General features: G+C 38.4%; 1 protein-coding gene across 1 annotated transcript in view; it reads left to right on the plus strand.

The window, feature by feature from the left end:
• Window positions 1-10704: 10704 nt before the first annotated feature.
• The window catches only part of LOC113028191 (uncharacterized), a 30988-nt gene continuing 14246 nt past the window's right edge, over window positions 10705-27446 (plus strand). The window contains exon 1 of the mRNA XM_080289873.1: window positions 10705-10718. Within this exon, the coding sequence (XP_080145999.1) occupies window positions 10705-10718 (14 nt within the window). The remainder of the gene's footprint in view (window positions 10719-27446) is intronic.

Consider the following 27446-nt stretch of genomic DNA (forward strand, 5'->3'; position numbering starts at 1 on the left):
CTGGTGCAAATTACTGACCTCTGTCATCATTTTAAGTGGGGGTACTTGCATAATCGGTGGCTGACTAAATACTTTTTTGCCCCACTGTATTTGATATGACCAAATCTTTTAACCTTCAGCTCTATACACCGTCTTCTACAGCCTGAAACTATGAATTTTGCAGTTACATTAGCACTAAAAGACAATGGGCTCTTGTGTGCCATAAATAAATACGCCTACATCTGCTGTGTGTGAACTCTCCCTCCAGTGTTACTAAATGTTAGGTTTCTCTCTTTCTTTATTTGTACCATTGTTAATGGACCATGGTTGTTTTTCAGCTTTTTCACTGCAACCTTCCCTCCTTCTCCCTCCACTGGTAGTCAAAATGTTAATAATTATAAACAGTTAAGTCTAATGTGACATCTGTAATAATCAGTGACCTTGAGGAGCATCACATTGATTTAATCGAGGTTATTTTAGTGCTTCAATAAGCTATAATTAAAGAAGAAAGCTCATAGTTTACATCACCAGGCTCTCTTTTCTTGGAAAGTGTCATCTACACCCATAATCACTGCGTGACATGAAAACAACAGGTGGTCTCATAAATACCACAGTTGCAGCAATCAGCTGCACTCTGTGTGTTCTTAATCATTTGCTTGCCTCTCGCTGAGTGTTTTTGTTTTTGCAATAGTCATAGTTTTTGTTGTTTTCCACTTTGTTTCTGTTTGCATGTCGCTGCTATTTATAGTGGAGATGAAAGTTGGTTCTGTTTTACTGCCTAACATTTAAAAACCAACTCTAACATCACTGTTGACAACTTAATGTCCACCATCTACCTTTTATAGGATTAAGTTAAAAGTTGGGATTTGTTTTAACTACATGCTTGCCCTGTTAACATGCTTAAGATCCCACTATCCTACTTTGAGCTTAGGGTCACACGGCTGGCCACTGTCCCAGGTGTCAACAGGTCATCAGTCTTCCACAGGCCAAAGAGCCAGACAGAAAAGCACACAAATTAATAAATGTTTCATTGGACTGTGGATATGAACTGTGGATATGAACTATGCATATGAACCGCACAGAAAGGCCCCAACACATGTTCACATTGCCTTCTTGCTGTCAGGAAACCATGCCAAAATCCTCCATTTTTTTTAACCACAACCAATTTCTCCAAATATAAAGTTAACTATTAATTGAAACATAAGACAGTTCACATAGATTTTACTTTAAACAGAAAAAAATTCAAATGGTTTCTATATCTTTTCCTATACTTTAGGTTTTAGTTCACTGTAGTAACCTTGACAAACTCTAAGCTATTTAAAAATAATTCCTATTTTGTATACGTAGTTCTGAAAGATACCCATACATTCAGATGTACTCAATATTACTCGAAGTGAAAATCACAATTTCATACAGTAACTTCTCTTTCCTCACTTCCCTCTGCAGATAGATGTGCACAGAGGTTCAACAAGGCACAGACCTCGATCAGACAGTGGGCCGACATCACTGATAAGAGACTGCATGAAGAGTGTGACTTTTAAACTGCTTTATTCATTCACTTCAGTCAAGCTGTTTTCAATAGACTTAGTTTCACTTCATTTCATTCATTGTGTGTTTTATATTCACCTTCATCTTTTATGAGCTAGTTAAAATGAATTGCCCTTGTGTGATAAATTAAATTAAATGGAATTAAACTGAATTGAAACTTAGTAATTATTTAATAGTGAGTTTATTGTTAGCAATGTCGAACTGTTGGTTACATATTTATTAATGTGAATGAATGGAAGGGATGAATGGAAAAACCTTTGCATTCAACGGCCTTGTTTAATGACAAAGAAGAGACAAACAAACAAAAGTGTGTGGGTGGGTGTATGTAACACAGCAGTGATGGTTAATTTACATGATCATCACCTCAAACATGTCCTCGCATCCATCTTAGTCTGTGGTGTACTGTTCATGCTCATGCACACACACACAAACACACTCACACACCACTTGTCTGTGCATGCATGTAGGTGTCATATAACCACTGGGGACATTGTTCCTAGTTTGACTTTTAATCTGCTGTGACACAGTGTTAGGTGCATCCCTGGATACGTATGCTGCACTCACACATGTGACTGATAGTGTAACAAGTTTGAATGAAATATTTTTTTATGAAGTTTTTTTTTATTAAAAAAAAAAACCCTATGGAAACTTCAATTTTTACAGATGTTCTGAAAGCTTCCCTTTCTTTCAGAAATCCAATATTCATATCTTGACACCAGTTGGGGTCTGCCTGTGTGCAGATCTGTGTTCTCTTGCAGCTTTAAACTTTGAACTGTTACAAAGACCAAGCCTAGTTTTAGAAACGAAGGATTAAGAATTCGAAAATTAAATTTCTGTCAACAAATATACAAAACTGTCACCTCAAATACACTTCTGAAATTCTGTTGTGCAGCACAGCAGCCTTTCATGTCTGTCTCTGGAGCTAATTCACTTACTGCCTATGCAGAGGTTTTTTTAAGTGTGTATTTCTGTGTGTGTGTGTGTGTGTGTGTGTGTGTGTGTGTGTGTGTGTGTGTGCGCGTGTAAAAGAATGATTCTTATCAAAAAATACTGAGACTGTAATCTTCAATTCTGTATAAGAGAGTTTAATCATTTGCCCAAGCTTAATATGTTTTTATTCGGTAAAGTGCAGGCAGAACCTAATTAAACTCCATTAACTGGTTTATTGCCTTAAGACAATCTAAATAAGATTTAAATAAGAGCTGAATGACTTCATTTAGTATTCAAACTCACGGAGAGAAAACACAAACAGATAAAAGGAAAGACAGAAATTTAATATAGGTCAAGGCATATATAGGAAGTGCAGAATTATTAGGCAAGTTGTATTTTTGAGGAATAATTTTATTATTGAGCAACAACCATGTTCTCAATGAACCCAAAAAACTCATTAATATCAAAGCTGAATGTTTTTGGAAGTAGTTTTTAGTTTGTTTTTAGTTTTAGCTATTTTAGGGGGATATCTGTGTGTGCAGGTGACTATTACTGTGCATAATTATTAGGCAACTTAACAAAAAACAAATATATACCCATTTCAATTATTTATTTTCACCAGTGAAACCAATATTCTCCACATTCACAAATATACATTTCTGACATTCAAAAACAAAACAAAAACAAATCAGCGACCAATATAGCCACCTTTTTGTCCCCCATAAACCCCCCACCAGAGCGGCCAAAGGTTCGCCATCGAGCCCCACCCTCAACAGAGCAATCGAAGTCACATTGCCCAGCCTCGCCCCCCTTAGTTCCTCTTCATGCCCTGTCTCCGCAGTCTGATGCGTGATGTGTGAAGGGTCCGGGCTGTGAGGATTATGGCAGTGATGACTTTTCCCAGGAGAAGCTGGGACCCTGTTTACTAGAAGGTTTTAAAATTTCTGTACTTTTAGGTGACAGGAGACATGTGGCCTGGTCAAAACACAGAGAGCTGCACTCTAAAAGATCTTTAAACATAGTAAACATACCTTGTGTGCCACAGACTGCTCCCAAACACGAGGGGACAAGTAATACCTCTAAAACACTTAAGTTGGCTTTATTAAACATTAGATCTCTAGCTGGGAAAACATTTTTAATTAATGATTTAATCACTGAGCACAGCCTTGATTTTATGTTTTTAACTGAAACTTGGTTGGACCAAAGTAACAGTGGAGCTGTTCTCATCGAGACGACCCCTCCTAACTACAGTTTTATCAGTGAGGTCAGGGCGAGCAGGAGAGGAGGAGGGGTTGCTGTCTTATTTAATGAATCATTTCAATGTAAGCAGCTATCTCCTGGAAGTTTTCAGTCTTTTGAATATGTGGCTTTACAGCTGAAGGCCCCATCCAAAGTTGTGTTTCTTAATGTTTACAGGCCTCCCAAATACTGCACAGACTTTTTTAATGACCTCAGTGAACTGCTGTCTTTGATCTGTGTTGATTTTGACTGTGTAATTATTGCTGGGGATTTTAACATTCATGTGGACAACCCTCAGGACAAAGGGACTAAAGACCTGAGTAACACTCTGGGCAACTTTGGGCTGACTCAGCATGTAACAGAGGCCACACATAATAGAGGACACACTCTTGGCCTACTGATCTCCAAAGGCCTGAGCATTTCAAAGGTTACTGTGTCTGATGTGGGCCTGTCTGATCATTACTGTGTTTTCTTTGAAAGTAAAATCTCAGCCCACACAAATATATCAACAACAGTGATCACAAAACGGTGTATAACTGAACACAGTAGTGCAATTTTTAACCAGGTCTTCCCATTAACACCTGACCTGTCCAGAGGGTCAGTCAATGAGCTCGTCAATAGCTTCAATGCTAACATGTTAAATGTAATGGACACTATTGCTCCCATTAAGGTGAAGGTTATCTCTGGAAGGAAAAAGTCTCCATGGAGAAACTCCACACTGGTGAAAAATGAAAAAAGAGAGTGTAGGAAAGCTGAGCGCAGATGGAGAAAAACAAACCTCCAGGTTCATTATGACATTTATAAAGAGAAACTTCACAATTATAATTTACAACTGAGGAATGCAAGGAGGTCCTACTTCTCTGACATCATCACTAAAAACAGCCATAATGCTCGGGTCTTATTTTCTACAGTTGACAGGCTAACAAACCCTCCTGTGTCAGTGGCAGCTGAACTTCATTCGACCATGGCCTGCAATGACTTTGCCAAATTCTTCACTGAAAAAATCCAAAAAATTAGACAAGCAATTGGTACATCAACAGCAGATCCAGGATATGTACTGTGTCCACCAAAAAACTGTTTAAACACCATGAAACAGTTTCAACCTATTAACAGCAAAGACCTGGAGGACATCTTAGGTCAACTGAACTCCTCCTCCTGCTGTTTAGATGTCCTGCCAACAAGTTTTTTCAAAAAGGTCTCAAAGACTTTAGAGTCAGACCTGTTACAGATCGTCAACTTTTCTTTATTATCAGGTGTGTTTCCAGAATCACTAAAAACTGCTGTAATCAAACCTATACTGAAAAAGGACAATCTTGACAAGACACAAATGAACAACTACAGGCCGATCTCAAATCTCCCGTTTTTAAGTAAGATCATTGAAAAAGCAGTTTCTCAACAGCTCAGTTACTTCTTAAAACAGAATAATTGCTACGATGCCTTCCAGTCAGGTTTTAGACAGAACCACAGCACTGAAACCGCTCTGACCAAAGTGTTTAATGACATATGTCTGAATACAGACAGTGGAAAAATGTCAGTCCTAGTTTTACTGGATCTCAGTGCAGCATTTGATATAGTTGACCACAACATATTACTCAAACGACTGGAGAACTGGACAGGTCTTTCAGGAACTGTACTAAACTGGTTCAAAACATACGTAGAAAACAGGAAATACTTTGTATCAATAGGTAACTTCACATCTGAGCAGACAAGTATCACATGTGGAGTTCCCCAAGGTTCCATCTTGGGACCCCTTCTGTTTAACATCTACATGCTCCCACTGGCACAGATTATAAACAACAACAAAATAAACTATCACAGCTATGCAGATGACACACAAATATATATCACAATGTCACCAGGAGACCGAGGCCCTGTACAGGCTCTTGGTAAATGCATTGAGGAAATCAATGACTGGTTGTGCCACAATTTTCTCCAGCTAAACAAAAACAAAACTGAGGTAATAGTCTTTGGCGCCAAAGAAAAACGATTACAGGTCACCAGAGAACTTCAATCTATACATCTAAAAACCACAAACCAGGCGAGAAATTTGGGTGTAGTGATGGATGCAGACCTAAACTTAGAAAAACACATTAAGACAATAACAAAGTCAGCTTACTATCACCTCAAGAATATATCAAGGATAAAAGATCTGATGTCTCAACAGGACCTGGAAAAACTAGTCCATGCATTCATCTTTAGTAGGCTTGATTACTGTAACAGCATCTTTACAGGTCTACCTAAAAAATCAGTCAGACAACTACAGCTCATTCAGAACTCTGCTGCTCGAGTCCTCACTAAGACCAAAAAAGTGGACCACATCAGTCCAGCTCTGAGGTCTTTACACTGGCTGCCTGTCCGTCAGAGGATAGACTTTAAAGTTCTGATGCTGGCCTATAAAGCTCTGAATGGTTTAGGACCAAAATACATCAATGACCTCCTGACCCAGTATGAACCATCCAGATCCCTCAGGTCATCTGGATCCGGTCTTTTATCAGTTCCCAGAGTCAGAACCAGACACGGAGAAGCTGCATTCAGCTTTTATGCTCCTTATATCTGGAACAAACTCCCAGAAAGCCTCAGATCAGCTGAAACACTCAGTTTATTTAAATCCAGGTTGAAGACTCACCTGTTCTCAGCTGCATTTGAATAAAGCACCAAATCCACACTTTAAGCTTAAATTTCAAAACTTACATTTAACTACTGATTTTATCTACTGTTCTGATTTTATCTGTTTTGATTTTATATACTGTTGTTTGTTTGTTTGTTTGTTTGTTTGTTTGTTTGTTTGTTAATTAGTTAGTTAGTTTATTTGCTTGTTTTAATCAATTTTAAATCATGCTTTTTATTTGTTCTTGTTTCTAATGTCTCTGTAAAGCACTTTGAATCACCTTGTTGTTGAATTGTGCTATACAAATAAACTTGCCTTGCCTTTCTTTGCAAGGACACTCAAAAGCCTGCCATCCATGGATTCTGTCAGTGTTTTGATCTGTTCACCATCAACATTGCGTGCAGCAGCAACCACAGCCTCCCAGACACTGTTCAGAGAGGTGTACTGTTTTCCCTCCTTATAAATCTCACATTTGATGATGGACCACAGGTTCTCAATGGGGTTCAGATCAGGTGAACAAAGAGGCCATGTCATTAGTTTTTCTTCTTTTATACCCTTTCTTGCCAGCCACGCTGTGGAGTACTTGGACGCGTGTGTTGGAGCATTGTCCTGCATGAAAATCATGTTTTTCTTGAAGGATGCAGACTTCTTCCTGTACCACTGCTTGAAGAAGGTGTCTTCCAGAAACTGGCAGTAGGACTGGGAGTTGAGCTTGACTCTATCCTCAACCCGAAAAGGCCCCACAAGCTCATCTTTGATGATACCAGCCCAAACCAGTACTCCACCTCCACCTTGCTGGCGTCTGAGTCAGACTGGAGCTCTCTGCCCTTTACCAATCCAGCCACGGGCCCATCCATCTGGCCCATCAAGACTCACTCTCATGTCATCAGTCCATAAAACCTTAGAAAAACCAGTCTTGAGATATTTCTTGGCCCAATCTTGACGTTTCAGCTTGTGTGGCTTGTTCAGTGGTGGTCGTCTTTCAGCCTTTCTTACCTTGGCCATGTCTCTGAATATTGCACACCTTGTGCTTTTGGGCACTCCAGTGATGTTGCAGCTCTGAAATATGGCCAAACTGGTGGCAAGTGGCATCTTGGCAGCTGCACGCTTGACTTTTCTCAGTTCATGGGCAGTTATTTTGCACCTTTCGAGTCTATACAGCTTGGAGTAAGACAACATGCATGAAGAGGATGATGTGGACAAAATACTCATTTGCCTAATAATTCTGCACTCCCTGTACATGCGTGCTATGGATGCACTATGTCTTAATTACATCATGAGCATGACAGGAATTTTTAATAACCTCATGCACCGAAAATGAAGCATATCTTTCTATACATAATATATTATACATGTCTAAAATCATTCATTATATTATATCACAAGAGTCTAATTTCTGTAATTATTTCATGTAAGCACTCAGATTCCTAATTTCGCTGTTTGTCTTTGTTGCAAGATTCCCTTTTCCATTCACGAATACCAGATAATATATAACTCATGTAACATTACACAAAATATATTAAAGCATAAAAAGAAAATGAGAAAGTCAAAGTCAGACACAAAAATACCAATCAGTAACCCCAGGGGCTGAAAAATGAAACTAATCCTCAAGAGCCCAAAACTGTATTTTCTCTAATGGCCACTTGAGGATGGCTCCAAAGGGAAGTTAGCCCCCTTGGATTATCCTTTCAAACTGGCTGCTGTGACTCATGAAGTATCTAGTGTGTTTCAGTTTTTAGGCATTTTGTTGATGTCGGTGTTCTGCTGGTCTGACTGCAGATAATGCTTTTACCAGCCTTCTAGATTATTTCGTTCATTCTTTGAAGCATTGGTTTTCTTTTTAAACCTCTAAAACCAGGCAAGATTTTGACTACTGAGTGTTTTGATCTGGACAGAATCATGCATTTCTAAAAAACAAGACTACATTAACCTAGCTGAGACATTGTGTTAGCTTGTGTTTTTAGTCTGATGCAAGGGCGATTCTAGGATCAGAGCTTTGGGGGTGCTGAGCACCCAGAGAGCTGCCCAGCCAGGCAAGATAAACCTGTCTCTGTCAGTCCCTGCATCCTTAAATGTTGTCCCGAGTTCTCTCTGACTGTCACTTTGGTGCATTTAATCCCCTGTTCCTCCCTGTCCTCATCGTCTGTTGTCTTCGTCTCCGTTATCAGTCATCATAATTTTACCATCTCTATGCAAGTCTGCAAATTTCTTTATTAAATCATAAGATTCTTAAATTCATCAAGTCTCTCTGTGCCTGGGTCCTCGTCACAAAACATGACATCACTGTTTTGTACATGTTAACACAATTTAATCCCCACATTTGTGAAAGAAAAGCAAAACACTTTTTTGAAAAGTCTGTAACAAAACCATCAAATCTGATCAAGGTTGTTTAAATGCTGTAAAAGAAGAAGGGATTGGAATAGAAAAAATACATATCCTAACCTTAATTACTGGGGGAGAATAATGAATGATGCTAATAGTGAGTAAAAAGTAAACTGAGTGCATTTTTTGGACAGAGATTCACTTTTAATGTGTATGTATAATATAATACATAAAAAATACTCCCAAAACAGAATTATTACAAATAAATTATTACAAAATATTAATAAACACTATAAAAATGGAGGCAACTTTGCCTGTGGTAGAATGTATACAATGTATGAAAAAATCTTTATTGCAGATACTAATTTTACTAATTTAATAATAATAATTTTGTGTTGTAAGATTTATGACTTTCATGCTTTCATAGTGGTACTTAGGAGAGCTTGACATTTTTTATCAGGTGGTACACACTAAAAAGTTTGAGAAACACTGATAAGTGTGTGTGTGCTTTTGAAAAACATTTAAAGCTGCTGTACAGAATCTTTGAAACAAGCTTAAAACATTTTTAGAATATAAACAGAGCATCTGCTTCTCTTTACAGCTCCTCACTCGACCAGGGCTGTTTGGCACTTTCTGATAGAGTGCAAATGTGATGTACGTACTGCAGCAGTCATACAGACAACTGGACGGTCCAAAAGTTGGCCTACCTATTACTGGCTGAGGTTTTAGTAGAGTTGTGGCTGAACCACATAAAAACATATCATTAATTTTAATCTCCCCAATCAATGATAATGTTATGTTGGAATGTTGTTAAAGAGGGTCAAAAATGTTTCAACCCAGTTTGTTTTGCAGATTCTGTATAGCAGCTTTAATATAGGGAGGACACAACTTCCTGATTGTGTGAGTAAAATCAGGTTTTTTCTCTTTGTCAGTTTAACAGTTTCTGTTGTGCCTGTCACTGCTCCCTGTCTGTTTTCTTACCTGGTTCTTCCTGACTTTGTACTCTCTCCTCACATTCTCCTCTTTCCTCTCTCCCTCTTTGGACTGAGAATCATACACAAATAGATTGTATTCAATTAGATGAAAAATTACATTAATATGAAAAAAATTATATTAAGATTGCTAACAAAAAGTCCTCTCTCAGTGTACTTTCAACCAAAAGGCAAATAACCAAACCACATGAAAACCTAATAAAAGATAGAAACATTGCAACACTGATCCAACATTATTCTTGATTGACGGATCATTTGATTTTACACTTTTACCTGAATGTGGCTCCTTTTTTGGAATAAACTTCCTTATATCCACTATGAACCTGGCTGTCTCTCTGTGCAAGAACACGCACACAGACACACACAACAGGAGTTATAAGGTTAATGGGCATTAAGTCAGTTAGCTAGTTAGTATTTATTTTTATTTTTTTTATTTTATTGATTAGCATTCAAATATCTCAGTGAAGACAGAACAAAGATCTACCACAAAGCAAGAAAGCATGAGACAAGGCTAATCAAAAGGTATTGGCTGAAGCATTTGCTTATTATGCCAACCCTTTTAACAAAAGATCTTTTTGCATGCAGCTCCTGTACACAGGGCTCGAAGCAAATAATAAAACAAACAAACAAACAAACAAACAAACAAACAAGGAAAAAAAAAAAAAAAACTTTCCACCTTAGATAAGTAACTACATCAAAGCAAAAGAATCAAGAGTTTTTTTGTTTTTTGTTTTTTCTTTTGCTCTTTTCATTCTTGATATATATATATATTTTTCTAATACTCTATTTTTAAACATATTTTTAAACAAGGAAAATGAACTACACTTGTCACGGCAGGGTGCGCCGATGTGTGTGGAAACAGGACCCAAGAGCAGATGACGACGAGGAGTAGTAAGGTTTTAACAGAAAGGTGAGGCTTTATTAAAATGACGGCAGGGGTAAACCAGGAAACCAAAACAAACTGGCAAAACACTAAGAAACAGAACACTAAAGGTACTAAGACCAAAAACTATAACTATGATTGAGGTGGAAATAAACAGGCAAAGACTATGACTAATGTGGACATAACAGACGAAAACTAGAACTATGACTGAGGTGAGGTAAACAGACAAACCGACAATGGCATGCAGAAAACAAAGGGCTTAAATACATACAAGAGGTGATCAGGGGAAGTAGAGACACATGAGGGGAACAGCTGACTAACATAAACCTAATGACAGGACCAGGAGAGGAAAGCTAAATACAATGAACAAAGAACACATGACACTGTCAGAATAAAACAGGAAACACTAAAACTAGACATGACAGCACAAACTAACAGACCTAATACATAATGAATAAATACAAGAACCCAAAACATAGAAAACCAGAGGAACAATAAACAAAAGCTGCCCAAACTAAAGACAGAGAGGAAATGACACAAAACTAATCACATAACAAAATGAGACAAATACAAACATGAACTCAGAGCGCTGGGTCAGAGACCCAGCCTGTGACAACACTGTCACGGTTCTGGGTCCGTTGGACCCAGTATTTTGAGTTCATTATGTTTTGGTACTTTTGCATCATGGATTTTCCTCTATGTTTCTCTGGTACTTGGTGTTTCAGTTATCTTGGTGTTTTTCTATATTATGATTTATGATCTGATACTGTTGTGATTATGATTATCATTTAGTAGCCTTTGGTCAGTGTCAAGTCTGTCTCTGTCTAGTCTGTGTCTTAGTAAAGTGTGTTTTGTTTCCTGTTTTACTTTGAAGGTTCTTGTTCCTGTCTGATGTTAGTATGTGCAGCTTTGTTCCCCCTGTCTCGTTAGCCCTGATCTCTCCCAGCTGTGTCTCCCTCCTGTTGCCGATTCCCCGTTACTACCCTGTGTATATAAGCCCTGTGTGGTTTCCTGCCTGTTGCTGGTTCGTCTGTGTAACTCTGTGTCAGTCTGTTACCCTGTGTTCCACGGTGTCCTGTTCCTCGTCTGCGTCTCTCTGCTTCTCATCCCGTTGTCATATGCTCCCAGGTCTGTTATTTTTAGTTCTCCCAGTTTAGGTGTATTTAGTTATTTGTTATGCCCCACTGTTTGTTTGCCACTACACCTCTGTAAATAAAACCACCGGTATCTCATCCACTGCCTGCATCTTGGGTCCTTCTTCCAACTCCACACGGCTCGCCTTGGCAGCCGTGACATACACCTTTTTAAATCACTGTCATAACCATTCCGCAGGTTAACTCCTCTAAAAGAAACACATCTCTGCTTTATATTTGTCCTTATCTTGTTTTTTTTAAAGAAATCTGTTCCCCTTAAGTCATATTGACTCTCTCTGACTTTGAACAGCTTCTGAGTACTGAGGCAAAAAAGTTATTTTGTGCTATATACATTATCTGTGCCATTTTATATTCAACTAAATCATAAAATTTCAGGGTATTCAGATTAATAAACAAAATGTTAGTTGGTTCTATATAGTTTGATTGGTTTATAATTCTTATAGCTCTTTTTTGTAACTTGAAAATAGGAAGAGTGTTCGTTTTATATGCATTACCCCATATCTCCAGACAGTAAGTCATATATGGAAGCAACAGAGTACAATAAAGTGTGTATAATGATTTTTTTGTTCAGGACATGCTTTGTTTTATAGAGAATAGCAATGGTTTTTGACATTTTTGTTTTCACATGGTTTATATGAGACTTCCAACTCAGTTTATCATCAATTATCACTCCAAGAAATTTATTTTCGTACACTCTTTCAATTTCAATTCTATTAACCCTTATTTTAGATACATTTTTCATTTGTCTAGTGCCAAAAATAATCAATTTTGTTTTCTTTATATTTAATGATAACTTATTTACATCAAACCAGTTTTTTTAATTTATTTAACTCCTTTTCCACTGTAGTCAGAAGCTGTCCTAGGTTTTTACCTGAGCAGTACAGAGTGGTATCGTCAGCAAACAATACACATTTTAACAGTTTGGAAATGCTACATATGCCATTTATATATAATATAAATAATTTAGGGCCCAGCACAGAGCCCTGAGGAACACCACAAGTTACCTTCAACTGCTTAGATTTTACATTATTGAATTCGACATATTGATATCTTTCATCCAGGTAACTTTTCATCCACTTGTATGCTATGCCTCTTATGCCATATCTCTCTAGTTTATTCATTAATATAGAATGATCAATTGTATCAAACGCCTTTTTTAAGTCTATAAAAACACCAACAGTATATTCCTTATTATGTATAGCATTAGATATCCCTTCAACTAGTTCCATCACTGCCATCAAAGTGGACCTTTTCACTCTAAAGCCATATTGGTTATCACTTAGGAGATTATGCTTCTCAATATATTTATCAAGTCTATTAACAAATAACTTTTCTAAAATCTTTGAGAACTGTGGGAGTAGTGATATTGGCCTATAATTGGTAAACTAACATCTCTCTCCGTTTTTATGGATTGGAATAACTTTTGCTATTTTCATTTGTGAGGGAAACACACCAGTTTGAAAGGATAATTACAAATGTATGCGAAAGGTTGCACTATATATTCTATAATACTTTTAACTAATATCATGTCAATACCAAAAAAGTCAGTGGACTTTTTATTTTTAAATGTCTTCACAATGTTAATTATTCATCTATGAGTTGCAGCACCAATAAACATGGAGGACACATTCTGAGTAATATGTTTATTTAGGTCATTATTATTTCTTGACTCTGGAATTTCTTTTGCTAAATTAAAGCCAACATTTACAAAGAAATCATTAAATTCATTTGCAATGTCTTTAGTTTTATCAAGCACAATATCTTTATCTTTTTAAAAATAAATCCATTTCAAACAGGACAGTGGTAACAACAGTAGGCTGCGGACAATTTAAAGTTTTAGATTTTAAATAGGCTGTATACATGTCAATGGGAGCAACAGGACGGTCAAATGTCGCTGATTTTACTATAGAGCATGACGGATTGTAGAGTAGCAACCATTGTCGGAAAACACATTTTCAACACTGCAGGTTACCTGTTGTAATGCTTTTCAGCTAAAAAGAAACATGGTCGAACTCCTACCTACTGTAACTATATAAAGAGTAACTGAAGGTTAAATGCAGCTAATATGTCATGTTTTAAGCCAGGCACTTACACCTCCGCTCCGCTGCGTCTCAGCCACCATTGCTCTGGCAGCAAGAGCGCTAGAGCCAGAGCAGGGGAGAGGCGAGCTGGAACAAACCATTTTTTGGGGGGGGTATCTATACTTTTGTTGTTAAAGTGTTACATCTCAAACAAGTACAGTACTGTATGCTTTTTATATTTTTAGTAGTGTGTCACACAAACAGCAAATATTGTCCAAAAAAAGTAAAAAATCTTTGGGGGTTCTTTGATTCATTCAAAATGGGCTAAAATCGTCCCTGGTCTGATGGCTAAATCACTCACTGCCACCCTGCTTCCTCCCATATCTGCAAGCTGTCTTTGTTTTAGCCAAAACTAGATAGATAGAACAAAGGCTCTCCACCCTTTACCAGATTAAATACAGTGACCAGCTCTTCGACTCCCTGATAACTTTAGGCCTTGTTAATCGATCTGGTGGTGTAAAAAAAAGGAAAAAATTACAAAACATGGTATCATTGTTCATATACTTATGAGCTTAACCATCAGCCATTCATACAATACTTCATTGCAGTATCTTGATTCTTTTCTTTTACAGTACTTCCAATGTGATTAGCATCATTTCCCTTTTTCCATAACCCCATCTTGTCCTAGCATTAGCTGTTAGACAGATAGCCTCATATTTGATGCTTGACTGAACACATTCAAAATATGTCACACATATCTGTGATTTTCAGGAATCATAAAGATCTTAACTGGATCATATATATCACATTATTTAGCAAGCTGGCAACAGTCTTTCTAAAAGTGACATAAAACCTACCCACTTTTCAGACTTTTGAAATGAAAATTTCTAGTATCGGATATCAGAACAGATCCTTTATAATCCTGGTTTCTCCACTGTTGTCAGCCTCCCCAGCAGGATAAGAGAAGACAGTGTACCCCTGCTGACTGAGATTACAAAACTGTATCTGTGTTTGAGTGTGGTGGGAATATTATATTATGTTGTACGAACTCATAACTCCTAATTACAATTTGGGAGTGAAAAAGACTCAGTGTTGAAGAAACAAAGGAGCATCTTCTATTAGAGGCATTATTGCAATGCTGAGAGGTGTTTCTGTGCTTTTCTTCTGTTTCTTTCAACTATTTATTAGGGGAGACAAACACATGGTTTCCCATGACCCCTCTAAAATTTAAAACTATGGGGTTACTTATTTCAGCCTACATTCTCAATAATACTCAGCTCCGTGGATGTAAAGCTGTATGAATGAACTGTAGATAAAAACATATGTGCAGTTTCTGCCCTGCCTGCAAGGGCCAGCACCTTGGTTACTTAGCTGAACATTTAGATCATCCAAGAAGGAACCTAATTTCTCTTTATCGTATCCTGGAAGCAGTACCCTAAAGAACAGTTTAAAAGTATAAATAGAGCAGCAAGACTGTCACGGTATTGGGTCTGCACCCAGTATTTGTATTTCAGACTTTGTGATTATAATATTTGATTATTGTTGATTCATGGTTTTTGTTCTCTTTGTTTTCTGCTGGTGTTATATTCTTAGCTCCTATGATTTAGGTTTCTGTTACTTTCCCCTTCGCCGTGTTCCACATCTAGTCACTCTTGTCCAGTGATGGGAAGGTTACTTTTAAAATTTATTCCATTACAGATTACAGAATACATGCCCCAAAATGTATTCTGTAATGTATTCCGTTACGTTACTCAATGGCAGTAACGTATTCTGAATACTTTGGATAACTTAATATATTATCATGCTTTTTACAACTACGTGAATGTACTATTGCTGTGTGATTTATTACTATTACTGAAGGTCCGCGGCTCCGAACCTTAGTAAAGGGACCTCTGACTAATACGGCAGGGTCCGTGTCGGCTCATAGCCGAAAAATAGCTTTACTTTGTTGTGTGGGTCAACTTTTCTTGCAAGAGACAGAGAGAGGCGTTGAAAGACTGCTCCAACGGAACTTGGTACAGTCGAACACAGTGTACAGTCGAGTCTTAATAGCGTACTTACAACTGGGCTCGTCAGGCACTCTTCTTGGCTGCAGTGGTTATTATTATATTTACATGCTTCCAGCTCCCATTTTTGCTTGATGACTGCTCGTACTTTTCCACTATCCTTTTTCTCCCTCCTCTTGCTCACAGACACATAACGTGTATGGCGATCCATTCTCCCTGCAACACGGACTACACTGCCCATGAGGCTACATTCTTTAGAGCTATGCTTGTAGCATTCTGCCTGTTAGCTTAGCACAACAACAACAACAACAAAAAAGCGCTCTCTCACCCAGGAAACACACAGAGAGAGAGAGAGAGAGAGAGAGAGAGAGAGAGAGAGAGAGAGAACGTCGCCATGTAACCATGGCAACCATAACGCTGCCACCTGGAACAACAGAACGTAGCTGTCAAACAAAACCCAGTCCTGACCCACCACAATATGAAACAGGAAAGTACCGCAGTGTAATCCATTTATTTCAACAAAGTAACTGTATTTTAAATACCACCTTTTTAAACAGTAACTGTAACGGAATACAGTTACTTATATTTTGTATTTTAAATACGTAACGGCGGTACATGTATTCCGTTACTCCCCAACACTGCTCTTGTCTCTATGTTTCTTCTGTCTCCAGTCAGTCGTGTCTCGGTGTCAAGTCTGCGTCTCTGTGTCATTCTTTTCCTGTGTCCTTCATTTCCCCATTTCTCCCAGGTCCAAGTTTACATGTCTTGAGTTCAGTCAAGACACGTAGACACGCGTGTTTCCTGTTTTACTTTGATGGATCCACCTGAGGACCCAGATTAGTCCCAGCTGTGCTTCCACCCATCCTCTTGTTATCCCACCTTTGTATTTTAGTCGTCAGTATTCCCTTGCTCGTTGTTGCATCATACCATCACCAAGCTTGGTGTGTCTTTCGCTCCATGTTCCTGACCAAATTCTAGTTCATAGTTCCACCCTTACAATTCCAGCGAATATAGCTGCGCTTTGAGTGTAATCATCCGTCTAAGAGTCCTACATTTGGGTCCTTCCTCCTGCCACACAGCAAAACATGACAAAAACATTCAATCGAAGCAGGCCGAAGCTGGCAGTGAACCTGCTGCTGTGTGATGTTATTCATCTAGGAGATACACACACGCAGCTAACTGGTTACTCCAGTTTTTTGAGGGAATCTATAAGAGCTGTATTTTGCAGAGTTCCAATATCGAAATCACACAAACAGTATCAGCGGAGTATAATTAATATGAAGAAAAGTTGAGTCTTGAGCCAGTTTTTTTTCTTTTGAATTCTAAAATTACTGTTTTGTTTGTTTATTGCTTTTCCTTTTGTAAGGCAGAATAATCAGATGTTGTTTGCTTCAGCTCAGTTAAAGTAGTGGAGATGGTTTACAATGAAATCTTAAAAAGCAACGTTGTCATCCATTCAGAGTTGTCTAAATGCGAGTATTATTGGTCAGTGTCTCATAGCTTTGTCCAATGTTTGATAAGCAATAGAAGGCCAAAACGAAAAAACAAAACAAAAAACGTGTAATTAGGAAATTATGTTGATTTCACAAATTTCGGGATCATAAAACTGTGCAGGGATTCTGTTTTTGCATACTATAATGCATTTCATATTGTCTTCGTGTTCTTCTCTACCTATGAGCTAGAGCAGCTTTTTTGGTCAAAGGAGGGAGTAGACAGGAGGCAAAGAAAGTTGTTAGGGTCAGGGAAGGAAGTGCAGATATATATATATAAACGATATAGTAGAGGTGGGCAGCAGAAAGGAGGGATTAAATTGGGTGCTAACTCAGGTTAATGCTTTAAGGCTTCCAATACTAAATCAAGACAAAGAAATATGTGGAGGAAGATGAGAGAGCAGAGGGGAGAATAAAACAGTGAGGACAGTTTGAGGATGGGAAAGTAGAGGAGAGTGGTAATAGGGGCTGATTTTATATAGGGTTCTGTGAATTCAAGTATATAGGTGTACTGTAAAAATTTTTATGAAATTAACAGTAAAAGTTTATAAAATCTTGACATAAAAAAGTGTAAATAGAAAAACAAAAAAGCAATGTTTAATTTACATGAACATTTTGTAAATAATACATATATACCTGTAAAGTCCTGAACCAAATAAAAATGTTAATTTTACAGTAGGAATATGTTTTGAATATCAAATGTCCTTGTTGAATTTACAGTTTAATGTTATCTAAACACTGAAAAATCATAATTTAAAAGTCAACACACAACTGAAACGGTAACAAAATAATGTTAAAATTACGTATTTTGTTATTTTTTTTTAAATACAGAAAGTATCTTTATTACATTTTACAAATTCATTCACACTCATTTACAATGTTGGTCACATACAGACCACTTTTTAAGTGAGCCAGACCAGTACAATTTCTGTAAGTGTAAAGAAGATATCAGAGATATCTTTATATGACTGTCTTTAAAATGTAGAAAAACTGACAAGTACTGTTTAAATTGCACTGCTGTAGTAAATAAATGAAATCAGTCAGCATAAGTCCTAAACTGTAATAAATAAATGTTAAAAAATAACCTAAAAGTTATGGCACCCTACTGGCCAGACTGTCATGTAATTATAAAATAGAGAGGTTTTCTTGATTCATAAAAAATGTCCTGTTTTTTTTATAGACAGTGAAAAGACAGGAACTTTTCTTTCATTTAGTTTTTTATCTACTACTTAATTACTTTGGTGTAGTATGAATGGCTATGGGAGAGGTCTTTTTCAGTGGGTGAAAAATGCAAAACTGGGCTAATTATCTTTCAAATAGATAGCTGCTCATCTCCTCCATGGTAGTCATTTCTTTAATTTTGCACCATGTTCAATCAATTTTAGCCAGATTTAGTAAAAGTTAAATTAATCATTTGCTGAAATGTTTATGTTTTTATTGCCCAAAGTGCGTTAGTATTTAAAACTATACGAGCTCTACCTTGGCAAATCACTGAGCGGAAGAGTTTGTTTCTGTTCTTTGATTGGACTACTTAAATTATTGCGGTGAAACAAACACTAAGCAGCTTATTAGAATCAGAATTATGGAAGAATTCAGTGTTACAGCAGTCTTGTGAAACTGACTCTGAGGCTTTTGGAGACATAAGTGATGAACAAAACTTTAAGTCCAACACGTTTTTCATTGAAAATACAGGATGCCTGAAGCTAATTCTGTACCACGATGCATTTGAAATTGTTAATCCTCTTGGCTCCGCTAAGAGAAAACAGAAAGTCGTTGCAGTCTATCTGTCTGTGGCAAATTTGCCTGCTTATTTGCGGTCCAATACTAATCTCATGTCCCTTGTCTTACAACGTGGAGAGAATTACCTTAAAAAATTTGGAAACACAAAGGTTTTCTCAAAAGTGGTAGAAGATTTAAAAGATTTGGAGCAAAATGGTATCATTTCTGGTAATGAAATAGTCAAAGCAGCTTTGTACTGCATTGTTGGTGATAATTTGGGTTCACGCAACATTGGTGGGTTTATTGAGAACTTCAGTCGCTCTGAATACTTTTGCAGATACTGTGAAATCACACGAAGTGAGTTTCAGAGTAATGATCCAAATGTCTGTGGTCCACAGTGCAAACCTGAAAGCTACAATTCTGCTGTGGGCGATCTACAAGCTGAAGGCAGTCAAGAAATCAAAGGGATAAAGGTAAACTCTGTTTTTAATACCTTAAAATCTTTTCATGTTTGCCAACCTGGTTTACCACCTTGTTTAGCCCATGACATATTTGAGGGTGTCTTAGCCTATTATAGTGCACTGTACTTGAAGTATTTTATTAAGACAAAGAAATGGTTTACATGTGCACTTTTGAACCGGTGCATTAAACAGTTCAAGTATAAAGGAGCAGATGCGGTAACAAAGCCATGTGCTGTCAACCAAGATTTAACCAAGCTTTCAGGTCAAGCCATTCAGAACTGGAATTTCTTAAGGTTGCTACCTGTTATAATTGGTGATAAAGTCCAAAATCCAAAGGATGATGTATGGCAGCTAATGCTTCAACTTAAAGACATAGTTGAAATGATTTGTGCACAAAACATCTCACTGTCACGGGTAGCCTATCTTGACATTATAATCCAAGAATATTTGGATTCAAGAAAGTGTTTATTTCCAGAGAGTGTACTAAAACATAAACACCATTTCCTCTGTCACTTCCATCCTGCACTTATTTTGAAATTTTGCCACTTGATTAGGTTATGGACTATGCGTTTTGAAAGTGAACATAGTTACTTCAAAAGATGTGCCAGGAGTTTGAAAAACTTTAAAAACATCTGCCAAAACCTATCTGAAAGACATCAGATGTTTCAGGCATATCTTTTAGCTGGGCCAGGATGCAGTCAGTTTCTGCAAGTGAAAGACAGTTGCACCTTTTACCCCGATCTCTACAGTGATGCCATCAAATATGCAGTGAGACAGTTTGGCTTTACAGGAAATGATACTAGTGTTTGCACAGACATACAGTATAAAGGTACATTATATAAAAAGGGGAATTTCCTTCTGTCAAAAAATGAGGAGTCCATTGAGTTTGGAGAGCTTCTTATTATTTTAATCAAAAATGATGCAGCAGTGTATTTTGTGTTGGATGTACACCAAGCTGAGTATCTTTCTGAATACCACATGTACTCTGTGACAAAGGACAGTACAAGGCTGCAATGTCTTAACCCTTGTGTGGTGTTCGTATTTTTGTTACTCAGCCAGTGTTCATGGGTCTGGTGGACCCGCTAGAGTTTTGGCTTTCCAAATTAACACTATCAAACAATTTTATGTTAAATTACTCAACAGATGTTTACTTCATCCCAATTACAAGCCATATGAACAGCAAACATGATTAATTTTTTTCCCTTTACCTTTGTTAGATCACATTTATGTGCTTCTCGTTTTTTTTTTTTGTTTTTTTTTTATAAAATGTTATAAAAAAATAAATCAGTTATAATCAAGTGGAGTGAGTGGAAAGACACAACACATTTACACGTGAAGCAATATGTTTCACAACTAAATGGGATCAGCTGCTCATCAATGGTGACATTAGGCCCAGGGTTGTAAAACAGGGAGAGGTGGTGCACCCACTTATCCCACACTGTCCTGATGGCAGCTAGCTCGTCTCTCTGCCGTCGAGCTGGTCTGTCGTCTCGGTTATCAAAAAGGAATAATCCTGGAAATTTTGTGGAAGTTTTCCAGAGACATTGATGCACGGAAAGGTTCTTGCCGGTTTCTGCATCCCACAGGGATTCTGTGGATTCCCCTTTGGACCTGAAAACTCCAGCAAGGATAAGAACCCCAAAGTAGGCCTTTGGGGTTCTTAGATTAATTTGGTCCATCTCCTTCCACCTCTCTCCAAAAACACACCTTCCTTCTAGATTACTGCAATGCAGAAAAAATTTCTGGATGGAATCTGGGATGAAAAGCTCAAATGAAGACTTGATGTCCTGCACATGAGTAACTTCAGCCCTGTTGGCCCTGGCTTATCACAGTAACAGCTCTGCAGGGTGGCTCATTTCTTGGGCAAGAAGACCATTCAATGTCACCAGTTACTGACATCCATATTTCTTCACTTGCTGTCTGGTGGGCTTGTTCTGGTCCTGGAGCTGGCTGCAGATGGGGTACTCGTCTTCGTTTTGTTACTAAATGGTGCTCAACCTCATCCTCTTCTTCAAAGTCACGGTCAGACTCTGAATTTTCAGAAATGTGAAATATTCTGAAACCTCTTTGTCAACATCATCATCTGAAGCCCCTCTCTCTTCCAAAATCAATTGCATGGCCCTCGCAGTAGATAATCTTTTGCCATCTTGATCAGTTGTCATAAAGAACCACACTGGCAAAGTCTTATTTATAGTATTTTGCCCCTAATTTGCAGGTGGGACAGGGTATGAGAAAATAAAATTTGGATCCCTCAAGAAAGAGGGTAAAATGTGTGGGAATGTCAGAGCAGACGGTGTTGATAGTTGAATTTTCAACAATGTTGCAACTTTGTGCAGAGCAGGAGGGGAAGAAAACACTATCAGCAGCACCAGAAAGGAGGAAGACAGAGTGTGGGAACACAGGACCTCCACTTTCAACACTTTTACTAGACCTGGGTCCAGTGGACCCGAACACCTTGTATGTAATGTAAATGCGTGGGGGGAGGTACAGCATTCGGTCATTGAAAATTAGTTCGGATTTATGTTCTTCACAGAAAATAAGCCAAAGCCAATGAATTTCAGGTTGAAAAAATAATTCATTGTTTAATTTTTCTCTTGAGAAAAACTGAAAACGGGTCTCACGGACCCGAACACCATACAAGGGTTAACATTACTGACTTGGTAGAGTTTGATCCATTGCCATCATACTTTGTTAATGGCCACCAAGTCATTCCTCTTAAACACAGAGTGTTGTCAAAATAAGCTTTTTTTTATGTTGCCACTGTTGTTGGGAAACCATATCAAAAATGCATGTGTGCCTACTAGAATGATTAAAAAGAAAATGTTGTGATGGGAGGGGAAAAATCTTCTTTAAAAAACCATTTTGAAGAACCTTTTTTGAGTGGTTCTTTAAAGAACCATTTTAAATCTTTCAAAATAAAATGTATCCTAAATTGAATTTGAGTAGGGTAAAATAAATACGAGCACAGCATAGACATATATTACTCTTGGTGGCGCTGTCACTTGGTGTTCGCTCGCTCTGCGGTAGAGTATCACTTCCTGTTCCTGCTCAAACACAGTGGTGTTTCTGAGTAGCTTATTTGCTTAGCAATTTAATTAACAACTTTTAAATACATTCTTCTTTCATAGTATAATCTTCACGTGCTTCATCTGAAGCACACTTTCGTGTACTCACTACCTAATTTATAGCCAAAGTATTCACTCACTGTCTCTGTACTGTTTCGCTAGCTTAGCTTAGCTCGTAGCCGACTTGTTGGCACCATGGCTACTTCACCTGTCCCTCCTGCACTTTCTTGCTCATTGTGTCAGATGTTTAGTTACTCCTCGGCCTCCTTTAGCAGTAATGATATCTGTAACAAATGTAGCATATTTGTAGCACTGGAGGCCAGGATTACTGAATTGGAGACTCGGCTTCGCACCCTTCATTCACCCATAGCTAGCCAGGCCCCTGTAGCTGGTGCAGCCGAAGATAGCGTAGGCCCCGCTAGCTGTTCCCCGGCAGACCCCAAGCAGCTGGGGAAAGAGGGCGGCTGGGTCACGATGAGGAGGATGCATAGTCCTAAACAGAAGCCCCAGGTACACCAGGTTCATGTGTCTAACCGTTTTTCCCCACTCGGCGACACACCCGCCGGGGGTCAAACTCTGGTAATTGGTGATTCTGTTCTCAGACATGTGAAGCTAGAGACACCGGCAACCATAGTCAATTGTCTTCCAGGGGCCAGAGCAGGCGACATTGAAGGAAATTTAAAACTGCTGGCTAAGGGTAAACGTAAATTCAGTAAGATCATAATTCACGTCGGCAGTAATGACACCCGGTTACACCAATCGGAGGTCACTAAAATCAATATTGAATCGGTGTGCAACTTTGCCAAAACAATGTCGGACTCTGTAGTTTTCTCTGGTCCCCTCCCCAATCAGACCAGGAGTGACATGTTTAGCCGCATGTTCTCCTTAAATTGCTGGCTGTCTGAGTGGTGTCCCAGAAACGATGTGGGCTTCATAGATAATTGGCAAACCTTCTGGAGGAAACCTGGTCTTGTTAGGAGAGACGGCATCCATCCCACTTTGGATGGAGCAGCTCTCATTTCTAGAAATATGGACAAATTTATTAAACCCCCCAAAATATGACTATCCAGAGTTGGGACCAGGAAGCAGAGTTGCAGTCTTACACGCCTCTCTGCAGCTTCTCTCCTCCTGCTACCCCCCCAAAAACTCATCTCCATAGAGACTGTGTCAGCTCCCAAACAGACAAAAAACAAACTAAAAACCATCAACAAACAACTTAAACATAAACAATTACAAAGAAAGAACAATACAGTATCCACATCTGAACCAAAGAGCAAAACAGTGAAATGTGGATTATTAAATATTAGGTCTCTCTCCTCCAAGTCTCTGTTAGTACATGACTTAATAATTGATCAACAAATTGATTTACTCTGCCTTACAGAAACCTGGTTGCAGCAGGATGATTATGTTAGTTTAAATGAATCAACACCCCCGAGTCATTCTAACTACCAGAAACCTTGAAGCACAGGCCGAGGGGGCGGTGTTGCAGCAATTTTTCACACCAGCCTATTAATTAATGAAAGACCAAGACAGACTTTTAATTCATTTGAAAGCCTGATGCTTAGCCTCGTCCACCCCAGCTGTAAAACTCAGAAACCAGTCTTACTTGTTATCATCTATCGTCCACCTGGGCCTTACACAGAGTTTCTGTCTGATTTCTCAGACTTTTTATCTGATTTAGTTCTGAGCTCAGATAAAATAATTATTGTGGGTGATTTTAACATCCATGTAGATGCTAAAAATGACAGCCTCAACATGGCATTTAATCTGTTATTAGACTCAATTGGTTTCTCTCAAAATGTAAAAGAACCCACCCACCACTTTAATCACACTCTAGATCTTGTTTTAACATATGGCATAGAAACTGAACATTTAACAGTGTTTCCTGAAAACCCTCTCCTGTCTGATCATTTCCTGATAACATTTACATTTACAATAATTGATTACACAGCGGTGGAGAGTAGACTTTATCACAGTAGATGTCTTTCTGAAAGCGCTGTAACTAAGTTTAAGAATATAATCCACCCACTGTTATCATCTTCATCTGCCCTGTACCAACATAGAGCAGAGCAGCTATCTGAACGCTACCCCAACAGAAGTCGATTATCTTGTTAATAATTTCACCTCCTCACTACGTACGACTCTGGATACTGTAGCTCCTGTGAAAACTAAGGTCTCTAATCAGAAGTACCTGACTCCGTGGTATAATTCTCAAACACGTACCCTAAAGCAGATGACTCGTAATCTGGAGAGGAAATGGCGTGTCACAAATTTAGAGGATTATCATTTAGCCTGGAGAAATAGTTTGCTGCTTTATAAGAAAGCCCTCCGCAAAGCCAGAACATCTTACTATTCATCACTGATTGAAGTAAATAAGAACAACCCCAGGTTTCTCTTCAGCACTGTAGCCAGGCTGACAAAAAGTCAGAGCTCTTTTGAGCCAACAATCCCTTTAACGTTAACTAGTAATGACTTCATGAACTTCTTCACAAATAAAATTTTTATCATTAGAGAAAAAATTACCAGTAATCATCCCACAGATGTAATATTATCTAGAGCTACTCTTAGTAGCATTGATGTTCAGTGTTGGGAAGGTTACTGTTAAAATGTATTCCATTACAGAATACAGAATACATGCCCCAAAATGTATTCTGTAACGTATTCCGTTACGTTACTCAATGACAGTAACGTATTCTGAATACTTTGGATTACTTAATATATTATCGTGCTTTTTACAACAACGTGAATGTACTATTGCTGTGTGATTTATTATTATTACTGAAGGTCCGCGACTCCGAACTGTAGTAAAGGGACCTCTGACTAATACGGCGGGGTCCCTGTCGGCTCGTAGCCGAAAAATAGCTTTACTTTGTTGTGTGGGTCAACTTTTCTTGCGAAAGACAGAGGCAGGCGTTGAAAGGCTGCTCCAACGGAACTTATTGTTTTCGGAGGAAAACACGAACACGGTGTACAGTCGAGTCTTAATAGCTTACTTACAACTGGGCTCGTCAGGCTCTCTTCTTGGCTGAAGTGGTTATTATTATATTTACATGCTTCCAGCTCCCGTTTTTTCTCGATGACAACTCGTACCTTTCCACTCCCCTTTTTCTCCCTCCTCGCGCTCACAGACCCATAACGTGTATGGCAGTCCATTCTCCCTGCAACACGGACTACACTGCCCATGATGCTACATTCTTTAGAGCTATGCTTGTAGCATTCTGCCTGTTAGCTTAGCACAACAACAACAACAACAACGAAAAGGCGCTCTCTCACCCAGGAAACACACAGTCGCAGAGAGAGAGCGCGTCGCCCTGTAACCATGGCAACCATAACGCTGCCGCCTGGAACAACAGAACGTAGCTGTCAAACAAAACCCAAACAGTCCTGACCCGCGACAAAATGAAACGGGAAAGTACCGCAGTGTAATCCATTTATTTCAACAAAGTAACTGTATTCTGAATACCACCTTTTTAAACGGTAACTGTAACGGAATACAGTTACTCATATTTTGTATTTTAAATACGTAACGGCGGTACATGTATTCCGTTACTCCCCAACACTGTTGATGTTAAGTTAGACTCTTTTTCTCTAATTGATCTTTCTGAGTTAACTTCAATAATTACTTCCTCCAAGCCATCAACGTGTCTTTTAGACCCCATTCCTACAAAACTGCTCAAAGAAGTCCTGCCATTAATTAATTCTTCGATCTTAAATATGATCAACCTATCTCTAATGATCGGCTATGTACCACAGGCCTTCAAGCTAGCTGTAGTTAAAGCTTTACTCAAAAAGCCATCTCTAGACCCAGCAGTCTTAGCTAATTATAGGCCAATCTCCAACCTTCCTTTCATATCAAAAATCCTTGAAAGAGTAGTTGTCAAACAGCTAACAGATCATCTGCAGGGGAATGGTTTATTTGAAGAGTTTCAGTCAGGTTTCAGAGCTCATCACAGCACAGAAACAGCTTTAGTGAAGGTTACAAATGATCTTCTTATGGCCTCTGACAGTGGACTCATCTCTGTGCTTGTCCTGCTAGACCTTAGTGCAGCATTCGATACTGTCGACCATAATATCCTATTAGAGCGATTAGAACATGCTGTAGGTATTACAGGTACTGCACTGCAGTGGTTTGTATCATATCTATCTAATAGACTCCAGTTTGTTCATGTAAATGGAGAGTCCTCTTCACACACTGAGGTTAATTATGGAGTTCTACAGGGTTCAGTGCTAGGACCAATTCTGTTTACATTATACATGCTTCCCTTAGGCAGTATCATTAGAAGACATAGCATACATTTTCACTGCTATGCAGATGACACCCAGCTCTATCTGTCCATGAAGCCAGATAACACACACCAATTAGTTAAACTGCAGGAATGTCTTAAAGACATAAAGACCTGGATGGCTGCTAACTTCATGCTTCTTAATTCAGATAAAACTGAGGTTATTGTACTCTGCCCTGAAAAGCCTAGAAATATGGTATCTAACCAGATTCTTACTCTGGATGGCATTACCTTGGCCTCCAGTAACACTGTGAGGAACCTTGGAGTCATTTTTGACCAGGACATGTCCTTCAATGCACATATTAAACAAATATGTAAGACTGCGTTCTTCCATTTGCGCAACATCTCTAAAATTAGAAATATCCTGTCTCAGAGTGACGCTGAAAAACTAGTTCATGCATTTATTACTTCCAGGCTGGACTACTGTAATTCATTATTATCAGGATGTCCAAAAAACTCACTGAAAAGCCTTCAGCTAATCCAAAATGCTGCAGCAAGAGTACTGACAGGGACTAGAAAGAGAGAGCATATTTCTCCTGTTTTGGCTTCCCTTCATTGGCTTCCTGTTAAATCCAGAATTGAATTCAAAATCCTGCTCCTCACATACAAGGTCTTAAATAATCAGGCCCCATCTTATCTCAATGACCTTGTAGTACCATATCACCCTATTAGAGCACTTCGCTCTTGCTCTGCAGGCCTACTTGTTGTTCCTAGAGTATTTAAAAGTAGAATGGGAGGGAGAGCCT

This window comes from Astatotilapia calliptera, chromosome 2 (assembly GCF_964374335.1).
Source record: "Astatotilapia calliptera chromosome 2, fAstCal68.1, whole genome shotgun sequence".
Taxonomy (NCBI): Eukaryota; Metazoa; Chordata; class Actinopteri; order Cichliformes; family Cichlidae; genus Astatotilapia; species Astatotilapia calliptera.